This window comes from Myxocyprinus asiaticus, chromosome 1 (assembly GCF_019703515.2).
Source record: "Myxocyprinus asiaticus isolate MX2 ecotype Aquarium Trade chromosome 1, UBuf_Myxa_2, whole genome shotgun sequence".
Lineage (NCBI taxonomy): Eukaryota > Metazoa > Chordata > Actinopteri > Cypriniformes > Catostomidae > Myxocyprinus > Myxocyprinus asiaticus.
This window is the reverse complement of record NC_059344.1, coordinates 67503271-67528523: the sequence shown is the minus strand read 5'-3', so window position 1 is coordinate 67528523 and position 25253 is coordinate 67503271. Positions and strand designations below refer to the sequence as shown.

At 38.9% G+C, this 25253-nt stretch overlaps 2 protein-coding genes across 5 annotated transcripts in view; one reads left to right on the top strand and one right to left on the bottom strand.

The window, feature by feature from the left end:
- The first annotated feature begins 2196 nt into the window (after positions 1–2196).
- Positions 2197–17311, top strand: LOC127448042 (cerebellin-1-like). Of its 3 annotated transcripts, XM_051710316.1 has the most exons (6): positions 2252–2316; positions 2733–2809; positions 4231–4596; positions 4802–4921; positions 6871–6907; positions 7471–11337. In XM_051710316.1, the coding sequence occupies exons 3-6, from the start codon at positions 4309–4311 to the stop codon at positions 7539–7541; spliced, it is 516 nt and encodes a 171-aa protein (XP_051566276.1). In that variant the 5' UTR covers positions 2252–2316; positions 2733–2809; positions 4231–4308; the 3' UTR covers positions 7542–11337. The 3 variants fall into 3 exon arrangements, with proteins under 3 accessions (XP_051566266.1, XP_051566276.1, XP_051566263.1); XM_051710303.1 differs by lacking the exons at positions 6871–6907; positions 7471–11337 and adding an exon at positions 11525–17311 and having other exon boundaries at positions 2256–2316; XM_051710306.1 differs by lacking the exons at positions 2733–2809; positions 6871–6907; positions 7471–11337 and adding an exon at positions 11525–17311 and having other exon boundaries at positions 2197–2316.
- Positions 17312–18694: 1383 nt separating this feature from the next.
- The window catches only part of LOC127447798 (receptor-interacting serine/threonine-protein kinase 3-like), a 9040-nt gene continuing 2481 nt past the window's right edge, over positions 18695–25253 (bottom strand). Inside the window, exons 2-12 of one of the 2 annotated variants that reach the window (XM_051709869.1) lie at positions 24289–24613; positions 23880–24031; positions 22340–22389; positions 22103–22258; positions 21850–21932; positions 21632–21689; positions 21470–21516; positions 20931–20970; positions 20777–20832; positions 20477–20495; positions 18695–20370 (exon numbers count right to left, since the gene is read on the bottom strand). In XM_051709869.1, coding sequence (XP_051565829.1) covers positions 20186–20370; positions 20477–20495; positions 20777–20832; positions 20931–20970; positions 21470–21516; positions 21632–21689; positions 21850–21932; positions 22103–22258; positions 22340–22389; positions 23880–24031; positions 24289–24613 — 1171 coding nt within the window. In that variant the 3' untranslated portion in view covers positions 18695–20185. The remainder of the gene's footprint in view (positions 20371–20476; positions 20496–20776; positions 20833–20930; positions 20971–21469; positions 21517–21631; positions 21690–21849; positions 21933–22102; positions 22259–22339; positions 22390–23879; positions 24032–24288; positions 24614–25253) is intronic. The other variant, XM_051709860.1, reaches the window with a different exon arrangement.

Below are 25253 nucleotides of genomic sequence, written 5' to 3'. Positions count from 1 at the left end.
GGTGGTGGCTGTAGGGATTGAACCAACAAACTTTTGCTTACCAGCTCAGTGCTTCAATCCACTACACCACCACCACTACATTTTGGTGGCAACATTTACTGAATTTTGGTTAATAATTGATTTACATTTATCGAGTGAGCAATATGGACTCCAAATCATTTGCACTTGATTAAATAACTTAACACGATATCAAGTCCATCAAAGGTTAACTCATCACTTTTAGTCAAAAGTCATATTAACGTTCCTAAATGACATCTAACATTTTTATGCAGAAAAATACATATTTTGATAAACAAAAAATTGTATAAAACTCACAAATTTCTTTGAGAGAAAAAAAAAAGAACCGCTCTTTGGTTGATTAAACTCTTCACTGACAAGTTTTTTCTTCAAGCTCATTTCGTCTCTCTAGATTCACTTCGTCATGATGTATCCGATTGATCTAGGAATATAAAATCAAAGATAACATACATTAGGATTATTTCAGCAGCTGAAATAATTCTACTGTTAATTTCTCTATTTCTGTTTCATTTGTTCACCTTTTCATTTCTGAGCACTTCTGTTCTCAACTCAATTTTCCCACTGTGATGGGTGGCGCTTCATCACACCCTTTAATCTGATTGGTGTTTGACGTTTTCTCTGTCTGATTGGTTATCTTTTAACTGCATTTTTTTGCAATAAAATTGGCATTTCTGTTATTTATTTATTTCCCCTTAATAAATATTAATAAAAAATTATTAGTAAGCTTTTAACTGTAATTTAATTGTGAAGCTAATATCATTACAGGATTAATTATTATTATTATTATAGAATGATTCGTTACAAGAGGACTAAATGCCCCTCTTAAGGAAAATGTGCATCCGTGGTCCCAAAGTGTATGATTATTTTTCTCCCCAATTTGGAATGCCCAATTCCCAATGTGCTCTAAGTCCTCGTGGTGGCGTAGTGACTCGCCTCAATCCGGGTGGTGGAGGACGAATCTCAGTTGCCTCCACGTCTGAGACCGTCAATCGGTCATGTGGCTTGTTGAGCGCCTTACCGTGGAGACGTAGCGTGTGTGGAGGCTTCACGCTATTCTCCGCGGCATCCAAGCACAACTCACCACACGCCCCACCAGAGTGAACCACATTATAGCGACCACGAGGAGGTTATCCCATGTGACTCTACCCTCCCTAGCAACCGGACCAATTTTGTTGCTTAGGAGACCTGGCTGGAGTCACTCAGCACACCCTGGATTCAAACTCGTGACTCCAGGGGTGAAAGAAAGTGTATGATGAGAAAAAATATATGTATTTTTATTGCATATTGATTGTATGTTTATTTACAGTCAGTGAAGGGTTTGGACACTTGAATAGTGACTCTTTACAAAACAAAACTAAAATGTCAAACTCACAATCATAAATAATAAACAATAATTAAATATTTCAAAATATATGTGATTCTCAGGAACTACATAAATATGCAACATTTAAAAAAGAAAATTCAAAGTTAACAAAAAACGTTGCACATGATGACCTCATGCAGGGTCAGAAATTCACTTTTCCATTAAGGGGCAATATTTGCCCCTTGGATTTGATTTTTTAGGGGCATTTTATTCATTTATGTAATGTATTAATTTCTAAACAAATAAAAATAAAAATAAGAGGTCATCCTTTTATGTCACGTACTAAAATTGAATCAATTGATTAACATACATTTTCAATGTAAATAACTAGATTGCTAGAATTTAGATAACTAGATGACTAATTAAATGCCTCTTACCCATAAAATTCAATCAACATCAAAACCTAAATAGAGGAATTAATTATAAGCGGCATTTTTGTCACTTTCAGTGGCATTCTGCCCTGAGCTTCTGAACCTGCATAGGTGTTCTGGAAAGTGCTCTGGTGGTGTTTGTTGTTATTTGGTGTATGGGGTGAAATTAAAATCAAAGAGGGACTTTTACCACGGGGGCACCGTGTAGAGCACCCTTGTACCCTACAGAATCAGTACAGAAAAATTGTGAGACTTTATTTTAAAGACAGAACTAAAATAAGGCCTTGTTTCGTGTTTTAAAGAGCCAGAGAGTGAAAAAAAAAAAAAATGAATACACAGGAAGAGAGCGATAAAGGACAGGACGAATATAACGTCAGAACATATGTGTACTTTACCACACTAACAGGACAAGAATAGAGGGATTTAAAAAAAATAACAGCGTCTGTTTGAACAGTGGGGGACCTTGGCAGAAGAGAAAGAGAGAGATGAAATGAAATGGGATGCTGTAGAGGAGGACAGATTGTATTTTGTATTCAGTGGCAGTGAATCTGTACTACAGATCAGGTAAGATATTTCCTGTTTTTGATCATACGGCAACATGCACTTTAACTAAAGCTGATGAGAATATGAGGATGGTATTTAAGGGTTAGTTCACCCAAAAATGAAAATCAGTTTCATTGCAAACATGCTTTCCTTTTCTTCTTTTGTGTTCCATGGAAGAAAGTCATATGAGGTTGGAATGACTTGTTGAGTAAATGAAGACAGAATTAAAAATTTGTGTAATCTATTTGTCATTATCAGTAAGTTGTAGTTGTGCATGACAGGGAGGCAGATGGTCTCTAGCATCGGGTCCAGATGGGGAGTGTTTGTGTGTTGTGATGGTCCCTTATGCAGCTCTCACGACAAATTAAAAACACACTTCCACAAAATGCTGAAATGCAAAATAATATATGCACTGCTCTGTCTTTTGGCACAAACAGGGACGACCCGGTTTGACGTCTGCAGGTTAAAAGTTCACCGTGGGATGTTTGGTCACCTTTGGTAATCTGTAAACCAGGTGAAAACTTAATGGACTATAAACAAACTGAAACATTGGCTATCAAGTCGACATTGAATTTGGATGTGGTTCTGTCTTTTGTGACTTTCGACACTGATGCAGAAAGCTAGAGTTGATAATCCAGTTCCCTAGGTGGATCAAAAATGGTGTCGTGCATGTTTTTTCTTTTTCTTTTTTTGATCTAGTGGGTTATTCAAAAATAGCCACCTTAAAAATGCAATTCAATTTTAAACTAAATAATACACCTCTTCTATGATGAAGACGTTTTCAATATCTGAACTTACAGTCATTTGTCTATGTTTTGTTGGGCTTATAAAGTTTAGGTGAAGTAACTGTCTGTAAATTGTCTTATATAATAAATTCTTGAAAAGATAAATGTTTGCATAAGTAGTTTGGCACAATCAGGTGATTCTTATTAAATCTGTCAAGAAATTGCACTGGCTATATTTAATCCCACATCTATACAAAAATATGATCAGGGTAAGGGAATACATGTAACGGGATTACATATTTAAAATACAAAATATAAGTAACTGTATTCCACTACAGTTACAATGTAAATCATTGGTAATTAGAATACAGTTACATTCAAAAAGTATTTTAATTACTGAAGAGATTACTTTGCATTTTATTGTCATTTATTTCATTTAATATTTAGTCCTTTCAGATGGAAAACATTTATACATATAAATGATGCGATCCAAAGTGCATTTGAACAGCGGTGAAACACTTTCTTATGATGTGTTACATTCATACGAGCAGACAGAGAAGTAAGTTTGAAGTAAGTTTGGAGCAGAAGAAATAGAAATAAACCTTGTGTAAATTGTCAGCTTTTCGCTAAGCTAAAACGCTATTTCTAGCCATTTTACATGCACGTGACCAGGCACGATCATATTTTTATCAAGAAAATTCACGTTAGATCATAATTAATTTTTTCTAGTAATAAATTTGATATTAGGGCTAAAATCATATTCTTGATAATAATTTTTGTATTGTTTTCCTGTAAAAATATCTAAAAATCCTTAAAACAAGATCAATTTGATTGATCTTGTTTTAGAAACAACACTGCATAAGATATTTAGGTTTTTCAGAGAATGTATTTTTAACATGTGTATTTTGTCTTACTGTACTGGCAGAGTTTTTATAGTCAAAACAAGTGAAAAAATCTACCAGTGCTGAAGAAGTAATCCAAAGTATTTAGATTACATTACTGACCTTGAGTAATCTAACAGAATACGTTACAAATTACATTTTACAGCATGTATTCTGTAATCTGTAGTGGAATACATTTCAATAGTAACCCTCCCAATCCTGCATATGATAAATAAATACATTAACGTAGTGGGTTTGGCTTTTTACACAATTTTCAAGAATTTCTTCCTTTTATCATTCTCGCATATGCTTATTTTTCATTGACCCAGGTACATTGTCTTCTGGGGAATCAACATATTCAAATACGCTTTTGAAAAACCTCTTGAGGTCCGAATCATCCAGGCAGGATGAGGATGAGCGGCATGTCATTATCCCACCACACCTCGCTGCTCTCTGGGTTTCTCTTTCTGTTGGGCCCCCTGCTGGTGTGGAGCCAAAATGACACGGAGCCCATCGTATTGGAGGGGAAGTGTTTAGTCGTGTGCGATTCCACCCCGACTACGGAGCCCACCGGGAATGCCCTGGGAATGTCTGTGCGGTCCGGGACGGGTCGTGTGGCATTCTCTGCTGTCCGGAACAATAACCATGAACCGTCTGAGATGAGCAACCGCACCATGACCATTTACTTTGACCAGGTAATGAATATGTGATATGTGTGTTTGTTCGGTTTAGCTGGTGAGCCGAAAAAATTAAATAAAAAACAATGCTTAGTACAAATAATAAAATGCATCTAATTATAAAACCGTGCAGAGTAGGATGGCAAAGTATATATATATATATATACAGTATATATTAAGTATACCCCATCTGTTTTTTGTTTTTCTTCTTCTTCTTTTGAAGGTTCTGGTAAATGTCGGGAGTCATTTTGATCCAGCACGGAGCATCTTCCAGGCTCCCAGAAAAGGAGTGTACAGCTTCAGTTTTCATGTGGTCAAAGTTTACAACAGACAAACAATACAGGTGAGTGTAGCACACTATAAGTGTTCAAAGATTTCTAAAAGATCATATGGCATTAAATAAGATGTTTTATGGCTTTAAGTTCATGACTGTTAGTTTTGAAGTCATCTGCATGTTAGTGTAGGCCAGGGGTGTCCAAAGTCAGGTCCGCGAGCCATCTGCGGCCATCCGACTGCTCGATGCGGCCCGTGAAAGACTTTAGAAATAGAATAGAATTAGGCCCGCTATGGAGAAATTATCTGAAACATCCTCTGTAGCACTGGGAAGTATAATTAATTGGTTTGTTCTGATATTTCGTTGAAACAAGAAAAATGATTCACAGGCTTCCCAGTTCCATTTGAGTGAGGAAACACTGTACTTGCATGCACATGCACATCTACTAAATAAAATGAAGCGCAATAATTTTGATCAAATTAAAATGGTATTTGTAATGCAAGTAACTACAGAACAGAAGTTGTAATTGAATAGCTATAAAGAGTAATTCCTTGAAAAATAAAGAGTAATTCCTTGCATCACTTCATAAAAGTGATACAATGTAATCTGATTCTTATTATTGTGATGGTCACAGCCAACACTCAGTTGTAGATCTATATGTGCTTTGCAGTGCCACTGAATAGATGTCAAAAAGATAAAAATGTGAATAAATGAGTATAATATTTTGTATAAAATGCATCACTGTTCCATTATAAAAGTTCTTTGTGAGTGAAATACCCTATCCTTTATTTAAATGTAGGGCCTACACAAGCATACCATGGAGCACAAATTATGATAAAAACTTGCATAATATAAAGTGTACAATATAAAGATTATGCATAGTAGCAATCTTGTAGCTTCTAGACATTTTTTAAATTATTAAATCAATGCGGCCCATGGCACCTTATTTTTTTAAGCATTTGGCCCCTGACCAAAAAAGTTGGGACACCCATGGCGTAGGGGTTTTCAGACTTTCTGGCACCAATGACCCCAAAATATGATGGTCCCCTTGCAAATAACCTTTTTTTTTTTTTTTTTAAAGGTATAATACATTCACATTTTATACTGTGTGAGAAAAATAGTATGCATGATATTATTAAAAAAAAAAAAAAATCATTTTGCAATTTTACTAAATCAACAAGAAATTATTACAGTTAAATGTGTTTTTTTCTCTGAAGCACCCCTTGATGGCCCATTTATTTATTTATTTTTATTACATCATTTATTTTATTTTTCTTGTTTTAATCATAAATCTCTCTAAAAGATGTTGGATTTATGCCAAAAACAAGAAATAATAATAGTAATAATAAAAACTATTTGACAATGGATTCAAAAAGTCCTTATATCTGCACAAGATTATGTATTAATGTATTGAAAATTATTTATGCCGTTAATTATCAATATTTTTCTATTTACAGTAGGTACTCGACTAAAATGACCCTTACAGCCCTGTTTACCTCTGCGCTAAAACTGTAAATTCTCATTTGAGGCTTGTTTGCAAAATCACCACCAGGTGGCGAAAAGGGACACTTTTTCCCCCTTAAAGGAATAGTTCAACCAAAAATGAATTCTGCTGAACACAAATTAAGATTTTTAGAAGAATATTTCAGCTCTGTAGGTCCATACAGTAATATAGTAATCCATATGACTCCAGTGTTTAAATCAATATCTTCAGAAGTAATTTGATAGGTGTGGGTGAGAAACAGATCAATATTTATGTTCTGTTTAGTTTTACTTTCACATCTGAAAGTGAAAGTTAAAGTGGAGATTTGGAATGAAAAAGGACTTAAATATTGATCTGTTTCTCACCCACACCTATTATATCACTCCTGAAGACACAGATTAAACCACTGCAGTGGTATATGTTTCCTTTATGTGATTTTTTTGGAGCTTCAGAGTTCTGATCACCATTCACTTGCATTGTATGGACCTACAGAGTTGAAAAATTCTTCTAAAAAATCTTAATTTGTGTTCTGCAGAAGAAAGAAAGTCAAACACATCTGGGATGGCACGAGGGTGAGTAAATGATGAGATAATTTTCATTTTTGGGTGAACTATCATTTTAAGTGTGAAAAATGTGAAGTTTATTACTGTTATTAAAATTGTTCATTTTTTTATTATTATTATTATTACATTTTTATTTGTAAATGCAGATCAGGCAATGCAATAGATTAAGGTGTATTTTGATTTTTAAAATGCTAGAATGTCAGGACTTTTTAATAAATGGAAACCGTTGCTTCCTAGGTATTGGTTAATCATACCACCTTCCTGAGTATCAAAATTAAAATGTCTTGTGAACAGTCGTCATTTGATTGCTGATGGTGTTGGTGTTTATGGTGGCGTTATTCTTTTACATTTGATCCATTTGATTGAAGAGTTGGTATAAAGTGCTAACAGAGTGTTCAACTGAAACCCAGCTCATAAACATGTAAAAGTATTTATTATGTTGTTATTATGTGATTGTGGTGGTGGGGGCATGGTTGAGCGCCGATTGTGAATGGAGAGCGAGATCAGGAGATGAGAATGGTAAGGATCATCACCTGGCAATGATTGTCTCTAACAGCTGTTTGTCATTGCAGTGAGAATGGAGACTGGCTTTAAGAGCGAGCCGGACACCAGTGAGAGGGAGAGAGTTCCACGCACGTACTGAGACTGTGCTGTTATTAAAATTGCGCTTAAAAGCAGGTTTGTTTTTGAGAAAATAAATTACCTTTTTGAGTTGGATCTCGCCGTCTCCCGCTTCTTCCTTTCCATTAAAGTAGAGACCTTTAACGCTGGTGCCGAAACTCAGGAGTTAAGGGAAGAAGAACGCCGTCATGGATCCCTCACCTCTGGAGTATGTTGTCAAGACCCTCACCAGCATCCACCAGACACAACATCAGGCCCTCCTCAAGCTGCGCACCGAAAAGGAACAGCGGTTCATTGCGCTCCTCCAGGCCCAAGCGGAGGACCAGCAGATGTTCCGGAGCTTGCTGCACCAGTAGGGTTCTGCCTCCGTGACCCGGGACCCTTCCGACCACCCCGCCCTATTTTCCGCTAGTCAAAATGGGCCCCCAAGATGATCCGGAGGCTTGGAGCCTGGGCCGGTCTGTTGGAGCTGCGGGGAGCCCGGGAATTTCCAGGACCAATGCCTGGTGATTGAGGTGGGGACATTGGTTTGGGTCCCTGATGTGCCACGGACCACCCCCGATCGAGCTGGGACGTACCGCATACCGAGTATTAAGAGGGGTACATACCAGGCCTTGGTGGATTCGGATTGCAGCCAAACCTCCATCTATCAATGCCTGGTTCAAGACGAGGCTTTGGGTGCTAGTCACAAGGTTAAGGTAAGGTGTGTGCATGGAGATATCCACAATTATCCTGTAGTCACTATGACAATTCAGTTTAGGGGACAAAAGCATAGTGTCGAGGCTGCGGTTAGTTCGCGCCTCACTCATCCGCTAATTTTGGGCACAAATTGGCCAGCGTTTTCCACTTTATTAAGGGAAATTTGTGCAGATGGGTCCTGTAACAGAGCATCTAAGTGTGGGATTTGTTATGCACTGGCTGTCAAGGCAGAGCCGGGGCCATCTATGTGAGCTCTGCATCAGGATGACGTAAGGGAGGGGGAAGTCTTGGTATCCCCAGCCCTTAGAGGGTTGAGACTCTTAGACATGCCTTCGACCAAGTGAGAGTGATTGATGGTCACCATATTCAGCCAGACATTGCACTCACCTATCTGTACTTTTCTATTATAAATGACTGGTTGTATCGATGCAGGACACTCAGACAAAGGAAGATACAACCCAGTTATTGATACTGAAGAACCATCGGGAAATGTTATTCCAGACAGCTCATTATAATCTGATGGTGGGTCACTGAGGGCAGGAAAAGACACTGAACCGTCTAATGGCCAGGCATTCGCAGGGATATTCGCAGATGGTGTAAAGCATGCCGTGAATGTCAGCTGGTGAATCTGCCGGCCACCCCAAGTGCGCCTTTGTGCCCTTCTCCTTTGATCGAGGTCCCCTTCGAAATAATTAGTATGGACCTTGTCGGGCCATTTGAGTGGACAGCATGTGTGCATCGCTTTGTGTTGGTTCTGGTGGACTACGCAACATGATATCCGGAAGCAGTGCCTTTGCGCAACATCTCAGCATGTAGTGTTGCGGAGGCACTCTTCAGAATTATTTTCTGAGTGGGGATTCTGAAAGAAATCCTCAATGATCAAGGCACTACATTTATGTCACATACACTACACGATCTGTACGAATTATTGGGTATTAAATCTATTCGGACAAGCGTCTACCACCCACAAATGGATGGCTTGGTCAAACTGTTTAATAAAACCCTGAAACAAATTATTTGTAAGTTTGTGCACGAAGATGCACAGAATTGGGATAAGTGGCTTGAACCCCAGTTATTAGAAGTTCGAGAGGTCCCGCAAGCCTCCACGGGGTTCTCCTCATTTGAATTATTGTATGGGTATAAACCTCGCGGTGTCTTAGATGTCGTGAGGGAAAATTAGGAGGAGGGACCTTCAAACAGAAAAAATTAAATTCAATACGTTCTTGACCTGAGAGCAAAACTCCACACATTGGGGCAACTAATCACAGGATAATTTGCTACAGGCTCAAGAACGTTAGACCCGGCTGTATAACAGGGGAGCTCGGCCAAGGGAATTTACACAAGGAGATAAAGTCCTTGTATTACCACCCACATCAAGTTCTAAATTACTCGCAAAGTGGCAAGGGCCCTTTGAGGTCACACTGCAAGTTGGGGAAGTCGATTATGAGGTTAAATGAATGGATAGGGATGGAGCACTGCAAATTTACCAACTCAACCTCTTAAAACCGTGGAGGGAGGTGGTCCCCCGTGGCTTTGTACAAACCTCATAAAACTCCATAATCGAAACAACCCCAGGGATAGCGGTACGCAATCATCCCTACCGAGTTACCCGAGCACAAAAAAAAGTTGTTCGAGAAGAATTAAAGGCCATGCTTGATATGGGGGTAATAAAAGAATCCCACAGTGACTGGGCCAGCCCGGTGGTGCTGGTTCTGAAGATCAATGGCTCGGTCCGGTTCTGTGTGGATTATAGAAAAGTCAACGCGGTGTCTAAATTTGACATGTTTTATCAATGCCTCGTATTGACAAACTGCTCAATCAGTTGGGCACTGCTCACTTTTACTCTACATTTAATGAAGGATTATTGGCAAATCCCCTTAACACCAATGTCCAGTGAGAAAATGGCCTTCTCCACACCATTTGGCTCACACCAATTCATGACCCTTCCGTTTGGTTTGTTTGGGGCCCGGCTACATTTCAGCGCCTTTAGATTGAGTCCTCAGACCGCACTCTGCATACGCCGCTGCCTATCTGGATGACATCATTATATACATTAATGATTGGCAGCGGCATATGCAGCATCTGAGGGCAGTTCTAAGGTCGATGCAATGGGCGGGACTCACGGCAAACCCCAAGAAGTGCGCAGTTGGACGGGTAGAGGTACAGTATCTTGGGTTCCACTTGGGTCATGAGCAGGTGCGCCCCCAAATTGATAAGACCGCAGCCACTGCGGCCTGCCCGAGACCCAAGACAAAAAAGGAGGTGAGACAGTTCTTGGGGCTGGCTGGCTATTATAGAAGGTTTGTGTCTAATTATTCGGACATCAACAGCCCGCTGACCGATCTCACTAAAAAGGGAGCCCCAGACCAGGTCCAGTGGTCAGAGCCGTGCCAACAGGCTTTTATGCAGGTGAAAGCTGTGCTTTGTGGTGGTCCGTTGTTACATGCTCCTGATTTTTCTCTCCCTTTTGTTGTACAGACTGACGTGTCGGACAGAGGGGTTGTCCCAGGAGGTGAAGGGGGAGGAGCGTCAGTGCTGTACATCAGCCGGAACTTTTCACAACCATTGATAAGGAGTGTCTGGCCATCAAGTGGCTGGTCCTCACATTTCGGTACTACCTCCTGGGATGGGCTTTCACCCTCTATTTGGACCACACCTTGCTCCAGTGGCTCCATCGCATGAAGGATACCAACACGTGGATCACCCGTTGGTATCTGGCTCTTCAGCCTTTTAAGTTCGAGGTGGTCCACAGACCGGGGGTGCAGACAGCTGTTGTGGACTTTCTCTCCAGAAATGGGTGGAGAGTACTGGGCAGGCCAAATGGTTCCCTGGCCTAAGTCAGGTGATGGGGGTATGTGGTGGTGGGGGCGTGGTTGAGAGCTGGATTGTGAATGGAGAGCGAGATCAGGAGATGAGAATATTAAGGATCATCACCTGGCAATGATTGTCTCTAACAGCTGTTTTTCATAGCAGTGAGAGTGGAGATGGGATTTAAGGGCAAGCCAGGCACCAGTGAGAGGGAGAGAGCTGCCACGCATGTACTGAGACTGTGCTGTTATTAAAATTGAGCTGAAAAGCGAGTTTGTTTTTGAGAAAATAAATTACCTTTTTGAGTTGGATCTCGCCGTCTACTGCTTCCTCCTTTCCATTAAAGTAGAGACCTTTTACAGTGATGTATTTAAAGTTAAGGTTGTGGCCAGAGCCGGTGCACATTACTGTATTTACGGGAACACAATTTGCTCGAAAACTTTTCATAAAAAATCCAACAGGTTCACCAAGTTTCTATTTCTCTCGTTTTTTATTCAGGTCAGTCTAGTGTTGAACGGTTGGCCAGTGATCTCCGCTTTCGCTGGCGATCAGGACGTGACGCGTGAAGCAGCGACTAATGCAGGTCTGGTTACCATGGAGAGAGGAGACAAGGCCTACCTGAAACTGGAGAGAGGAAACCTGATGGGTGGCTGGAAATATTCCACATTCTCTGGTTTCCTGGTTTTTCCCTTGTAGACAGAATGCAAGAGAAGTGCATGCAGAAAGCAGAGACACTCACAGAAACAGAATATTGCACAGAGGGGCATGTGAATCATACAAAACACTCTCATAAGGAAATATCACTCTTCTAGACGAAGGTCACGGTATCACTTTTCAAGTAACAAGCTATGTATTATACAGTAATTTTTTTATATATTTACAGTAAATGTATCTGTTCAGTTTGATGCTATCAACATAATTCAGATTGTTCATTCATTTAAAAACCCTTATTGTTTTTATGACAGAAAAATATGTATGATTAAATTATAAATACTATCATCAGATGTAATAAAGACATTGAAATTTTAACCTAGCCACAATGTAGTGAGTGCAGCTAGATACTTTTTCAAAAGCTTAGCTTGACTATAGTTGAACTACTTTTAATTAAAAGTAGCTTATGGCTTGGGAAAAAATGGCTTGAAAGTAGCTTCCTAACATTGCAAAGATATTTGCTGTCATTGACGTCAAACCTGGTGCGATGAGTCTTATCGCATTTTCCAGTTGAAGTTACAGCAAAGATTTCCTTATTAAAGGAAGAGATTTCAACCTCCATATCTGTATTTTGACAACATAAAGGTGGAAACACACTCTACGCAAACATTTGAGCGTGGACCCTTCTAGCTTGGCAAGCTTGATTTCATGCGTAGATGCATTCCCAAATGTGTCCACAATTCATAACACAACACAAGTGCGCGTTGCATCCTCAATGTTGTCACAAGGGGTGCTATAGCGAGATTAGTGTGAATGGTCCGCTTCTACGGTGCGTTTTCTCTTGTAAGTCAACTACTGTCATAGCAGAGTGACAGTTTAAGAATGTTGCAGAGCAAGTAAGTCATTGGGCTCTATTTTCGTAAGTGTGCAAAGAGCAGTGCTACATGCAAAGAATGTGCACTGTGTCTTATCCAATTTTCATGAGAGCGCTAATTCTCAGCGTAATTTTCATGCCAGAGCAAAGCGCAAGTGAGCAGGAGTGTTTGCGCTATCTGTGGGAGTATGCGCACAAACTGTAGGTGTCATGTTAATGATAACATAGAAAATAGGCCATTGTGCTAAGATGTTTCAAATGTGCAAAGTCTGAATTGAGTTCCTGCATTTGCAGTTTGGAGATTCCACCAGCAAGTGGTAATAAAGTTCATGTCCAAACTCTGAAAATATAGTGGAACATCAAATTACAGTATGTCCCTAACAATCGCCATTTTATGAAACAAAAATGTATTAGGTGTGTTAAATTATCTATAGGTCATGGTTTATTCTTCAATTATTATTATTATTATTATTGTTTAGATTTACAATTGTATTTATGATCTAATTTGTATTAATATTTTTCCACCTGTTGTTGTCGAGTGATTTTTAAGTCACTGCAAAAGGAGCTGGTGGAAGGATTTGGAGAGGGTAAAATGTTTGGATTTGGTATGATTTTAATTTTTTTTATCACTTTGTTATTTTGATTATGTTTTCGTTTCGTTAGAAGTGTAATTTCAATTTAGGAAAATTTTAGGTTTAATTGTTTCGTGTTTCAATAAATGAATAAAATCAAAATCAAAATTGACCGGTAGAAGTGAAGTGCGTGCCGATACAATCACTATAAATACTAGCCATGATTTGTGTGTCAGTAGATGAAAATGATTAATAATGCTTTCATTTTCTATAATTTAATGGAGTGTTCATCCAAATCCTGAACTGCATTTTCCATGCATATAAAAGGAGCATGTCACTGTCAAATATGCCAGACAGTCAACAAGAACGCAGTTAATGCACAAAAGAACATAAGTCAATATTTCTATTCTTCTAATTCATTGCATATAGTCCATTTACTCTACTAACGTCTTTGTTTATATCACTGTTGCTTGAGGGAATGGACTATATAATAGGACACAGACGGTGCAATAATCGGAGAAGAACCTAAAATTAAATTTCACTTGACCCAGCCCATTTGCACTTTGCGCACGTAAATTCACCAAACCCACTTGCGCCTAGACTTAATGTATGCTTGCACGAAAATACCAAAACTCCATGGTCATGCCCACTGGCTTTAAGCTTATGACTTAAAGCACAGCGCTTAGCTTTAGTACTCTTAAAAGAGGGCCCATTATATTCATAGCAACATTCCAGAATAATAACACATCCACTTTAATGGTATAGATGTCTGAAGGTAACTCTATCGCCCCTTTGATTACTGAGGTTTGCCGCCACTGCGTTCACAAACTTGAGTATGTTTCGGCCTCAACGGTCAATGTGGACACATCTGCCTGCAAGCCAATCATATAATGGCCCTGACGTCATTGAATCACTTTTACAGTTTTTCAACAGTCAGATATATTTTGCGTCAAATGCCATAAAAATAAGTAGCTTAGTGCCATAAGATGAATCATGCTAACGTGAAATTGTATTTGACATTTCATATACAAAAGCATTTTTTTTTCATGGTAAATTCCACATAAAGATTTAGCAAAAGCAGTTTATTCAGTGAACTGAAGCATCTCCTCCATTGACTTCCATTCAAAAAGAATAGAATCTTGTCTCCCTGTTGGAACCTTGAAGGCTACCGAACACCTCTGTTTCGTGTCATTAAAACGTGTGATAATATGCAAAAATCGCCAGGGCTTTAACATAATAAAAATTACACTGGAGCAACATTTTTGTGGTGTGGGATATATGCAATGTTTTCCTTATGAGACTGTCCTGAAACTATGTTTCTATGAGAAAGAAATCATACTGTATCTCTATGCCAGGATACTCTGCAATAAGGTTTCAACAATTCTTCATTGTATTCCTTTGCATGTTAATACATGAGGTACATCCATGAGCAACACCTTGACTCATGAATCATTGTGTATTGTGCCATATTCTAAAGGTCAGAGTGTAAATATGGACATGGGTGGCTACGGTTTCAATTTATCATCATTATGTGCCATCTGTTGTTCTGGCTACAGACGTTATAGACCCAACCAACAAACTTCATCCACGGTGCCCAAGAATAAGTGGAGGTACTTGTACATATTGGCTACTGGGATGCACAATAAAAGGACACAAGCTTTTTCCCTGGCATTACTTGTGTCCTGTCATTTCCATTTGTCATGCACAGTAGAATAGGCCATATGCACACTAATATGTTTTCGTTTGACAAAGCATCAATGTTGCTACGTTACGCCTCTCATTCACACTAAAACAGTGATTTCCTCCATCGAAAATGGAGCATTTCAAACTTTGGACAGCAGTGACATTAGGCACAGAGTTTTCAAACGAAAACATATCAGTGGGGATGTGGCTTTATCATTGTCTGTGCCATTAAACCGGATGTGTTATTATTCAAATATCTAGCTGTAAGATGTAGATTTTCTCAATTTTGCTCTGCATGAAAACACCTTTACAGATGTTCTGGTGGCTTATCCAATGTGTGTACATGATTAATGCCAGGGTCAGGAATTAAGGGGGCTCAGGGCAAAAGTGCCACCAAAAATGATAAAAATGTCCCAAAAATTCAAAATGTGGGGGCAAAAAAATACAGTTATTTCTGATACAGTTCTATATTGTATTATAGTTCTAGTTACACATTTTATGGCATTAAAAATGAGTTGATGTTGATTGAATTTTTCGAATGAAAAGTAATAAATTCTCAATCTTGAATTTGTATTAATGAATTGATTAAGTCAACGGATAAGATGTAAAAAAGCCCTCATTAAGGTAAAAGATGACCCAGAAAATCAAATTGTGGAGCAAATATTGTGCATTAATAAAAATAAAAAAAAGTTAATTTCTGACATTGTGTATGTCTGTTCACAATTTAGCGTTAGAATCAGAAAAGGGAAAACTCCATGATTTCTAAAGTCATATAAAAGTGTTTATATTTATTTATTTATTTAATTTGTTTTATTTGGTGATTTTTAATAACTATCAACATATTGTTGTATTGATGTAAATGCACTCTCTGACTGCAGAAAAAGACAGTTTATGCCAATGTTCTCTAATGCAGAGAATGCTGCAACGGAACACATTACTTATGAGGCATTTACATGAGATGCATTCTTGCATTCGAAAACCTCTAGACAGAATGCAACAGAATGGAGCAGAAAGAAGGGGTTTTGAGACACGTTATTAAACTATTACTATTTTTATCTAGTTGCAAGACCCTAAAAAAAAAAGACACAAGAAGGTAACCCCCGGTTGCCAAAAGTCTTGCAAGTGCCACAGAAATCCTACCCATAAACATAACCCTAACCTTAACCCCAGCACTAAACCTAACCCTCTACCTAACCTTAGTAACAGCGAATGAGACTCTCGACAGACTTCTGGGTTGTAACCTACTAGACACTGCCTCGATCAATCCAAAACTTAGTGAGAAGCTTCATTTGACAAAATTTCCAAATGTCAGCGACCAATGAGCATAACTCAGTGCTGGGTTTTGTCAAACGTAAAAACAAACTTTTAAGTATTTTCACTGCATAAAATGTATGAACATGCAATATATCAGAAATAGTGAGGGAGTAGAGAAGAACTGTTTGTATATCAGTGAATGCCTACATTTTCACCTATTTTGCTAGCTAGCATCTGGAAGTCTGTGCATGCTATGATATTTTAAATTTGACTGTGACAGGGGATTGACTGGAATGCACTGAAGACAGAAGTGGGAATTCTTAACTTGGGAATTCCCTACTCCGATTTCGACTGAACGCAGCATATACTGTACTGGCGAAAGCATACTTTGGTTTTCCGCATGAATTTAATCATCAACACAATACGCGCAGTCTGTCCGCATCTCTAGAAAAAACTAGGCTGCATGCAGTCTGTGTATACTGTGCTGATGACGCAAAAATTCACACCGATTTTTTTTTTTCAAATCTTAGTGTGTTGTTTGCATGCTGTGGACTGTACTAATGAGTATCATAAAACAGTCGTAGTGTGCATGCATCGAAAGCGTTATTATGGGCTCATGGTCAAAAGAGTATTTTTCGAACGCTAGATTGTTCACGAGATGCAACGGCACACGGAAGTACTGTATATCCTAGCCTTAAAGGGGTCATGACATGAGAAATCAAATTTTCCTCGATATTTTGACATATAAGAGGTCATTCTGTTATACAGTAAAGCATACTGTAAGTTTCAGAACTCAAAACTTCCTCTCCAGTCCAAAAAGAGCATTTATTGTTTCCACCCTTCAAAAATTGTGACGTCACAGTGTAGTGTCATTTCACACCGCACCTCCACAACACATGTAATCGGCTGGGATACTGCAAAACTGAAAGTGGTACTATTGTAATTGTAGTTTACTTTTAACTAGCGAAACAAGTAAAGTTATGTTGTGTTCCTGGTTCCTGCATCTCTGCAAAGCCTTCTAAAGAATCCCAATGTTAGGAATGAGCGCGTCAATGTGGAATTATAAATTTGAATTCTTTGGATTTATGGAATAATTTTTCTGAGAACCAAGAAAGCAGGCTTTGCAAAGAAATTGTATTGATACATGGAGCATTGTACTCAAGATTTTCATCTGCCTGTGTTTGTTTGATATGTAAGGAATTGTATATTCAGCCATTTTAATCGCAAATAAACCATGATCATGACTTCAAAGGGGAGCGGATTGTGCTTATTACATGGTTACTTACCAAAGATGTACATAATACCTCACGGAATACTGATCTGAGATTAAATTATTTAAATATGGCAGAAGAAATGCGGAGTGCAACAAAAAATGATGGTTAAGTTCTGTAAATGGTAGTAAGGCTGTCTGCTTTCTCATATCAGCTATGATGTTCCGCATTTTGGCCAAATGCCCATTTTCCTGTATTTAAGTGACAAATTTATCAAGGGAGACCCATTCCCATGGTCAACCTGTGAATCATTCGAGGAAGATTCCCCAGCCGGCGAACATCGCTTATTTCCTTTGTGTTGGGGTGAGCAAGAGACAGACACAGTACGTGTGGTGTCAAGCCTCAGAGAGGCATTTATTAGAAATAATAATAAACATAAAATGTCCAAAAAGGGGTAATAAATAGTTTCCAAAAGCGAAATTAAAAATAAAGGGGAATCTGGCATCTTCACAGTGAAACGGGGCTCCCTGAAGTGTCCGTGGAATGGCCCAGGCATGAGCGGGGTCCACTGGCATCCTCACAGGCCCAGCATCAGAGCGGGGAGGGTTCGGCCGAGATAGATGTGTCACCAGACCCGCTCCTTAGACCCCTGGCGCGAGTTAGATGTGTCGCTGGGGTAGAACAGCACGTGTCGCAGCCGACAGGCTAGAGGCCGGGCCGCCTTCCCCTCACACCTGCCGCGGGCCTGGGGAGACGGGCCGCTAAGGACGTCGCCGCCCTACACACCATGGATCCAGAAGGGGAACGTGAGTCACCGTCGGACCCCACTCATGCCTAGGCCATTCCACGGATACTTCCCCGCCCTTCATGGAACCGTCTCACCGCGAGGATGCCAGATTCCCCTTTATCTTTGGACACTTTCCCCTTTGGACACTATTTATTCCCCCTTTTTGGACATTTTATGTTTATTATTATTTCTAATAAATGCTTCTCCGAGGCTTGACACCACACCCACTGTGTCTGTCTCTTGCTCACCCCGCCACACCTGTCACGGGATGCATTTTGAAGCTGGGAGATCCCCGGGCTGACCGTCCATTATAACACCCTCCCTACAGCTTGATACACATTTATTAACCCTTCACATTCACTGATTGTGTTCGACTATTTTCGCAGTTTAAATAGCGTTATTTTATCACTAAATCTTGTATGTCTGATAAGTATTGGGGAGAAACAGTGTGACGATTTTGTTCAGTTTTCTGTTGTTATTTCAGTCGAACAACTGTTACTTTAATTCTTGGAAAATACAGTTCCACACTAGTAATGGCGGAAGGCGTTTGCTTTTTAATGATGTTAGCCAATCGGAACAGTGGGTGTGTCTTAAAGGTGAAGTACACAGAAAACTGAGTGTTTCAGACAGAAGACCAAAGACGGGGTAGAAAAAGGTCATGCTATACTACATTGTTACTGTCTGTTGTGTAAAAAAGCCTTTAATACATTACAAGTGAACATAAATAAAATAATATGCATGTCATGACCCCTTTAAGACTTCAGAGGTTTCATGGAAAACTACAATCAGTTCCTATTATTGCATCATCCACCCACCCATTCCAAGGCATTTTGTCCAGAACACTAGGAGAAATGGGAAACGAGTGGACAAGTCCTGGTGATGCAAATCTGTGCCTGTTAGATTCCGGTTTGACAGATGGGGAGACGGGATTTGGAACGTTCGGAATGCCAGGACCCTGCTGATTAAACCACATGCAGTGTCAGTACTGATTAGCGCAATGGCTATCCTGTTCTCTGCGTGATTTGAACATACTGCCAACATTTTGCTTTTTGAATAAAAACCATGTTCTTCATCGGATAATATTGATGTTTTGCAGGGATTGAGAGATGCAGGCCGTGTCTTCACTAATCTGTTGAAGTTTGAAAAAGCATTCATTTTGCTACATCTATCCCGCTCATCCACACTAGAACGTCGTTTTCCTCCACCAAAAATGGAGCGTTTTGAAAACGCTCTCAATTATCACATCCTTTGGAAAACAATGACGATAGGAAACTGAAAACGGAGGTGCAAGTGAAGCTAAATTGACAGAATTTGGGGCTTAGTGTTGATTAACACAAAAAATGACTTTGATTCGTCCCATTTCTTAAAAACAAAAATGGAGGCTAAAGTGAAACACTTACAATGGAAGTCAATGGGACCAATTTTACAGGTTTACACCATTATGTCGTCATGGCAACGAAGTTGTAAAATTGGCTATAACTTTACAGAGATGCGGTTAGTAAGTCATTTTATGACAGTAAAATCATGTTAACACACATATTGTTTATGTCTTGTGTCTATACTTTTGAAACAGTGAGTATTTTAATGTTTACAGATTGAACCCCATTGACTTCTATTGTAAGTGTCTCACTGGAACACAGATTTTTGCCTTTTTTAAAGAAAAGGAGAGACGAGTCCAAATTAATTTGTGGTAATCAACATTATGCCACAAATGCTGCTGATTGGGCTTAATTTATTTTTAACACAAAATATTCCTTTAAAATGTAATTGACCCTTGATTCGCCAAAATTGTGCCCTTTGGTTTCATGATAATTTGGGAATGAGGGCTGACACATAGTTTAATCTACAGCATGCAGATTTTGTTTTATTTATTCTCAAGAATTAATGAAAAATAAAGTACCAAAATAAAAAAATAAAAAATACATATTTCTTGTAGATTGTCACTTTCACCATATTTATGGACAATTTCTGTAAAATCCTGTTTAAAACTCTCCAAACACACAGGACTTAATTTAGAAAAGAGCAAAAGCTTTTCTGATGAAATACTGAGCCAGGATGAAGAATCAGTCATTTAGAAAAATCAACCATCACAAACCCAACCACTTCAACTGATAATTATTATTATTACTATTTCTTTTCTTTTCTGAGATGAGTGTTAAAATGCGGTTGGGACTCTGTCTTATTCGAGTTCTCTCTGTTGATGCTGTGCGGAGCTGTTTGGTGCCTTTGACGGGGTCTCTGAGAAACGTTCATGTAGTTGTTGTTGCCGATCTGAATCGCACTGACGTTGGACAGATTGATGGAGGCGCCGCCTGAGAGGAAGTCCAAAAAAAGAAGAAAAGCGATCAGTGAAATAGCAAGTCAATGGTTTCACTTCCTGATTGGATGAAATCTGACATTATTAGCAATAAAACTGACCTGGTGTTGATGTTTGACGCTGTAAGGCAAAAACAAAGACACAAAAGGTTCAATGATATCAAATGTGTGTTGAGTTGGTTTTGTTTATTCAGCCTTAAAGCAATAGTTAATGCAAAAAAAAAGTCTGTCATATGGGTTTAGTTTCCCAGGTCGCATTCCAATTTAAATTTCTGTTGACACATTCATTTTATTGTTGTTGGTTTGTTTGTTTTAACAAACTGAGGGACAATTTGAAATTATTTTCTCTTTTCATCTAGCTTAACGCATAAATATGCATAAATAATCTGATTGGTTTCAGACCTGCGTTGTTTTGTTGAAGTGAGGTGCCCCAAACACGACCGGATGAGGAAAAGATTCTATGAGGAAAAAATGAAATGGTATTAAATCACAATTTCCTAAACCATCATCATCATAAATATATATATATATATATATATAAAAGTCCTCAACCTACCTTTTTTTATGCCCTCTGTTTTCTGACTGGCTGCTGTTTCCTAAAGGAGAAAAAAAAAATATCCTCATATATTAAACAATTATTTGAATTGACCTCATTTTAATTTCCATTAATTAAATTAATTTTTATCTACAATTATCTATTAGTATAACAGTTATTTAATAGTATCTAATATTTAATCGTTTAAAAATAAACAACAATTTTACACTACTTATTAGTTTTGGTTCATGTTAATTGAAGCATACTGTATACTAATACTTTATTTAAATTTGAAGTTATATGTGCTAACATCAGTTAATACATTATAAAGATAAACAAATACTGTAAAAATATATTGTTGATTATTTGTTCATGATACCCAATGCATTTACTACTGTTAATGTTAGCTCATTATAAAAAGGTATACATTTAATCATATTTAATAGTACAATTATTTAGATTTGAGTAACAAGACAATCATGTAATATTATTTTCATCTGGCTTTACAATGCTCTGCTGAAGTCGTGTGATTTGAGGACAGACTAGACAACATTATCTACCTGCTGCGGTGAAGGACCGGTGGCACCGGGCAAAACCTGAGGACGCCCTAAAAGATGAACAGCATGTCAAATACCATGAGAACATTTCTTAAATGTTAACACAACAAATATTAAGATTTCAGTGTATTTCAACATGTTTCCTTTATGTGGAATGGAACGTACTGTTTTGTGGTTTAAGGGTGATCTGAACTGATTCCAAACCGGAACAGATGTCATCGTCCTACCAATGATTGAGAAAAATAACGAAATTCTAGTTAACAATCAATCTGTTCAGAGTATATAAATAGGACCCAAAGAAAGAAAGAAAAACAACAAATGTTCTGTGTACATCACCTATAAAGACTTAACAAGTAAGAACTGGAAATGAAGTCTTTTTATACCATTTGTTTGAGAACAACATGAACAGCATCGTTCACTCCACGTTTGTGCATGTCGAAGAGTTTTTCAGTCACACGAACGCAATCTAAAAGCAGCAAACAGGACAATGAGATGAGCATAGTATAGAGATGCAATGATTAACATCTTAGAAAATAGTACACTTTTGGGATGTTCTTGAGTCCTTTTTTAAGCTTGAAAGCTTCATACAGAAAGGAAGTCATACAGGTTGGGATGTTTAACAGACTCTGGACTGACCTCTGAATGATGGTCTCTGGTTGGGTTCTTGAGTCCAGCATGCTGACATGAGCTTAACTATATCATCCAGCCCTTCGGCCTTGCTACAATCGATTGATGTCAGATCAGGCCTGTCACCCTCAGGGATCCGGAAGCGCACCAGATGCGAGGGAGCATCTATAAGACACAAAGAGAGAGAGGGATTAGAATAACGCAGTAACGCAGACCCGAGTGTGAGTGAAGCTCAAGTGTGCTTACTGGGGTATGGCTCCTTTCCAGTGATGATGGACCACAATAACACACCGTAACTGAAGAGAACAACACACATCAAAATCAACTTCAATTCATATGCAGAGTTTCACAGAAACCGCAATTACCATTCTCAAACACATCCTATATATGTGACATTTCAAATGAATCTTTAATAGGGCCCGACGACCAATTGAAATAAAATCGAAATTGTGATATGACTATCTAATGGCAAAGTCTGCGATTTAAATAAATAAATAGTCTGCATGCGCTGTTAATTGCACATTTTGAGTTATTACAAAAATGCTTGGCTGCTAAAAGTTACACTTCTAAGAAGAGTGGATGACAACATTTCTCTGCATTAAAAGCCACTGTCAACTCTACTACACACAGAGATGTCTTTCTTTACTATTCCGCCAAAATAAAAGCCCCATAGCAACGTCACATGGAGATTAAGACATTATTACATAAATGAGGCTCTTTTATGATAGTAATAATACTAATAGCTCTTGTTACTATTATACAAAAATATATTTCCATACTAATGTCATAAGGTAGTAATAACTTATTACTGGGTTCCAAAAAATAATGATGAAAAGTGGGCTGAGACACTATCACAAAGTGGACAAAAACAGGTACTCTAATTGCCTGTATTTTTTTATTTAGTCTGGTTCTTTTTAAGAGTGACACCCTTTCCAGAACAGTATTTCTACTGGCAGTAGAGCATGTTTGCTCAGGACTAACATTTGGTCAAAATGAAACACTTACTATTTTTTTCTCCCCCCTTTTCTCCCCAATGTGGAATGCCCAAATCCCAAAGCGCTCTAAGTCCTCGTGGTGGCGTAGTGACTCGCCTCAATCCGGGTGGCGGAGGACGAATCTCATTTGCCATCACGTCTGAGACCGTCAATCCGCACATCTTATCACGTGACTTGTTGAGCGTGTTGCCGCGGAGACATAGCATGTGTGGAGGCTTCACGCTATTCTCCGTGGCATCCACACACAACTCACCACGCGCCCCATTGAGAGCGAGAACCACATTATAGCGACCACGAGGAGGTTACCCCATGTGACTCTACCCTCCCTAGCAACCGGGCCAATTTGGTTGCTTAGGAGACCTGGCTGTACTCACTCAGCACGCCCTGGATTCAAACTCGCGACTCCAGGTGTGGTAGACTACTTTTGTTTTTTAATGTTAACAATTTCGCATTTCAAATCACACAATATTTTTCAAAATAATCGCAATTAATGTTTTTTTATCGCCAACTATAATATGTTACTATCATTGAGTAAAATTATATGCCATTTTAGCAGAATAAAATTGACTAAAATTTATGAACATGATGGAATAATTATTACATTTAAATGACAAGAATTATGAAAAAAAAGAGGAAAAAAAAGAAAACTAACAATACAATCCAACGACAGTCAAAGTGAATGTCTGTCAAGCTCCAAAGAGCACTATAAAAGCATTTTAATGGTTGTCCATCTGACTTGTGTGCTCAATTCAAAGTCTTCTGAAGACAACTTGTGCTGTTTGTCTCGATACCTGTAAATGTCCGAGGCTTTGTTTGGTTTGTAATTCACAGACTGAAGCGCTTCAGGCGGCATGTAGCTCAGAGTTCCACCCTCCACTTCATCTTTCCCTCGGACACTTTTAGAAAGACTTCGAGCGACTCGTGACAGACCGAAATCTGTGAGCTGTAGGAAATAGAAAAGTGAGAGAGAGGCCTGTTTTATACCGCATTGTACTGTATATGAGCAACGTACAAGCGGAGTTTGGCGTTACACTCTGGATGATTTCGTTAACTACTATACACAGAAAATAGAATAGAAGATAAGCATTTTATTCTCTGTATAGAGCCACTGCTCTGTTACACAGTGAAAGCTGCTATCAGTGTGAAAGCACAACGCAAGCCTGATGATGCATATGTGAGACATGTGAAACAGGGACTCGCCTTGGCGTTGAGACTGTCATCCAGCAGAATGTTACTGGGCTTCAGATCCAGGTGTAAAAGGGGAGGGTCCAACTTATGCAGGAAGTTCATTCCCAGACCGATCTGATGAGTGATGCGGAAGGTCAGAGGCCACGGCGGGGGTTGATCCAACATCTTCAGCAGATCAGCCAGAGAGCCCCTCGACATGAACTCCATCACCAAACCCACCTGAGACTGGAGATGTGCACCGCCCAGACACCCCTCGTACAAGCCGTAGATCCACAGGACGTTTGGATTTCCACCCTGGATCATCAGATTAGCTTCTCTTAGAAGAGACGATGTCGACCTGATGAATGAACCAGAAGAATATAATCACTGTTTCCCATCATTTTACATGTCGGCACGCCCCTCACAACATCATAACTCAGCAACTCGGGTATCAACTATAATTATGTGTTTTGGAGAATTTTATTAATCAAATTATTTACATGACTATTCATTAATCTAATTATTCCCAATTAATAGCATACATCATTATTTCCTGAGAAAGGCCCCCCAGATAAAGATCATTCATATAAATAATGCATAATAATTCAAATATTAATATAATATATAGAGCCTGTAAGAAATATCTAATACTGATTGAAATTTAGTGTCAGGTAAAGCGTGAGACAGAGACCCAATAGCAGAGGAACAGTTCAAAGGATTTATTCACAATAAATATCAACTTAAACTGTGCTGGCAAAATATGAAGATCCCAGCACCAGCTGCAGTTGCAGCAGGAGAAGTGCCCTTTGCGCACCATGGCAAAGGGCAGATAGGAGGAATCCTCCATTGAAGGCAAGCTGACACACAGCAGATTGGAAACCAATCACTCTCCTGACACGTGGGCAGAGACGAGGAATCCTCCGTAGAAGATAAGCTGACACGCAGTATACTGGTGATCAGTGAGCGTAGAGAACAAGGGTACAGCAAGCTCGAAGGTA